The sequence below is a fragment of the Salvia splendens genome, chromosome 12 (genome assembly GCF_004379255.2).
Source record: "Salvia splendens isolate huo1 chromosome 12, SspV2, whole genome shotgun sequence".
NCBI lineage: Eukaryota > Viridiplantae > Streptophyta > Magnoliopsida > Lamiales > Lamiaceae > Salvia > Salvia splendens.
Window position 1 is genome coordinate 13,415,272 of NC_056043.1, and position 2,831 is coordinate 13,418,102.

At 46.6% G+C, this 2,831-nt stretch overlaps 1 protein-coding gene across 1 annotated transcript; it reads left to right on the forward strand.

The window, feature by feature from the left end:
* Positions 1-879: 879 nt before the first annotated feature.
* Positions 880-2,596, forward strand: LOC121757580. Its single transcript, XM_042153105.1, has 2 exons — positions 880-1,170; positions 1,642-2,596. The coding sequence occupies exon 2, from the start codon at positions 1,652-1,654 to the stop codon at positions 2,594-2,596; it is 945 nt and encodes a 314-aa protein (XP_042009039.1). The 5' UTR covers positions 880-1,170; positions 1,642-1,651.
* The last annotated feature ends 235 nt before the right edge of the window (positions 2,597-2,831 follow it).

Here is a 2,831-nt window from a genome sequence, read left to right on the forward strand (position 1 = left end):
GCTAACCGTAGAGATTGGGCTCTCAAGCTTGACGATGCTCTATGGGCGTATAGGACGGCTTACAAGACGCCAATCGGGATTTCACCTTATCAATTGGTCTTTGGGAAATCATGCCATCTCCCGGTTGAATTGAAGCACTCATCATATTGGGCGGTGAGGCAAATGAACATGGACTTCACCAAGGCCGGCAAGGAAAGGAAGCTTCACCTCAATTTACTTGATGAATTTAGGAATGAAGCTTATGCTAATTCCTCAATCTACAAGGAGAGGATGAAGACGTATCACGACAAGATGATTGAGAGGTGTGAATTCCACAAGGGGGATGCCGTGTTGCTTTTCAACCACAAGTTGAGACTCTTTCCGGGCAAGCTAAAATCTAGGTGGTCGGGACCCTTCACTATCAAGGAGGTCATGAGCAATGGCACAATGGAGCTCAAAGGACACGATGGAAGCACGTTCAAGGCAAATGGTCAAAATCTCAAGAGGTTCTTTACCAAGGAGCAACAAGACGAGGTCTTTGTGGTTGCCTTGATTGAGTAGTGGAGCTTGCAAAGCGTCGGGCAAATGACGTTAAACAATTGCGCTATGGGGGAGGCAACCCCTAGTAGGTAAAATTTATAGCTTTTGTGTTTTTGGTGTGTTTTTATTTTGTTCTTGTTTTTGGTGTGTTTTGTGTGTTTTAAGTGGAACAGGAGATAGGCTTTGATGGGTGAAAAGCGGACAAAAAACTGGAGAAATGGCGAAATGGACTCGGAATCCAGAAGGTTTGCCCGACCGGGCGTTTACAAAAATCAAGATCGCCCGACCGGGCGATGTACAAAATACGAATCGCCCGACCGGGCGTTTGATGAAATCGGGATTGTCCAGAAAGTTCGCCCGACCGGGCGATTTTCAAAATGCAAATCGCCCGACCGGGCGATTTCTTCGCGCGATTTAAAGACGCAAACCAGGTCAGTTTTTACACTTTCAAAACCCTACCCCCATTTCTCTCTCGTTCCTCTCTACTCTCTCTCGCCCCTCCACCTTCAAATCTTCCACTTACACTGATTTCACACACATACCATCCTCCCAATCCATCTAATTCAAGGGTTGAACCGATTAATCGGTTGATTTACTCAAGAACAAGCAAAAAGGAGAGAAATCCGTTTTCTATCACTCTAAGCCCGAAAGGTATGATTTTTTTTTCATTCTTCTCTTACTTATGCTCGGTGTTTAGATGATTATTGGTGAATCGAGGGTTGGAAACTAGCATGTCTTTCGTTTGTTTGGAGATTTCTTGACTAATTGCTAGTTAGAGGATGAATTTGGTTTGAATGGTTGCTTTGAGCATGAATTGTGCAATTTCCTTCATGGGTTTGTGGTTATTGAGTGTGGGGAACTAGCATGCTTTGATTTGTTGATGTCTACATAGATGCAATGTTAGATAAGTGATGCATGTTGGTGGAATGTTTGAGTTAAGCATGATTGAGGTTTATTGTTGTGGAAGAGACATTGTGTGACACAATGGGGGGTTGATTCTAGTCTTGATAAATGTATGAATGAGAAGTTCTTTTAGTATAGAGTATGTTTGGGGGGAGAGTGTCTACATTAATGCATCTTTGTGGTTTCTTGTCGAATTGATCTAATACTCTCAATTTTTAGGTAGTGAACGATGGCGCCCAACCACTCTGGAGTTAATTTGAATGTCGAAGAGAAGAAGAAATGGGCCGAACTCTCACAACTACCCTACCGGGTAGCTAGATATCCATGCCCTATCACAATCCGACGGTTGGGCATTGAGCAGTGCTTCAATGAGCTATGTGAAGAGGGGCAACTAAATGGGCTCTTCATGGCACAGAGGAACCCCTCCTATCAGAGGCTTACACTGGAGTTCTTGTCTACCCTTGAGGTAATCATGAACAGGAGGGAGATAGTTGCCATCAAGTTTCGTATGAGGAATGCTGAGTACACAGTGACGATGGCACAATTCAAGGAGATCTTTGGATTTTCAGGGGAGGTGTATAGAGAGCCGTTTAACTTCAGTCACAATGCGAATGACTTCTGGAAGGCCATCACTACCGTTGATGACAACTTCGCCACCAACAGGGCAAAGGGTTCTCTCATTAGGAACCCAGCCTTGCGCTTACTCCAGAAGGCGTGTGTATGTTACCCCTTCGCTCGTCATGAGCATGGGAGTGTGCAGAGAGACGAGCTCTTCCTGTTATGGACTATTTTGCACAAGGAGGCTCCCTTGAATTTGGGCCACTTCATGATCAAACATCTTGAGAGGGCTTCGAAGAAGAAAACCGGCACACTCTGTGTCGGTGCGGTTGTGTCAGCTATTGCACTCCATCTGGGAGTGTCGACGAGGGGCTTGGTCGCCGACATTGGTGACAACTTGATGGACTTCGGCTTTCTGAGAAGAACAAGGCTGGTCGGAGTGGACCAACGAGGGCAGATATATTTGATACAGAGGGCAGCAGATCATTACCCCCTCCCGGACACCGTCAACACCTATGTGAACGGTCCTTTCCACAAGGAAAACTGGAAGATGAAGGCTGCGGTCCACGAACAAGTCACGGCGGGAATCCGCGGAACTTGCAATTTAGGGATGTGAGCCCGAGCTCGAGTGTTGATGAAGCGCCCCACATGGGCTTTCCCGAGATCGAGATGGGGGACGAGCAGAATGAAGAAGAAAATGAGGAGAAAGGTGAGGATCAACCGACCTACCAAGGGGGAGATGAAGCCGGGACAAGCACTCAGAGGACACGAAGCCGACAAGAGCGACAAGAGGAGGACTACGGCTCGATCAATGAGAGGTTGACACGGATGGAGTTGCGTCAGCAGGAATA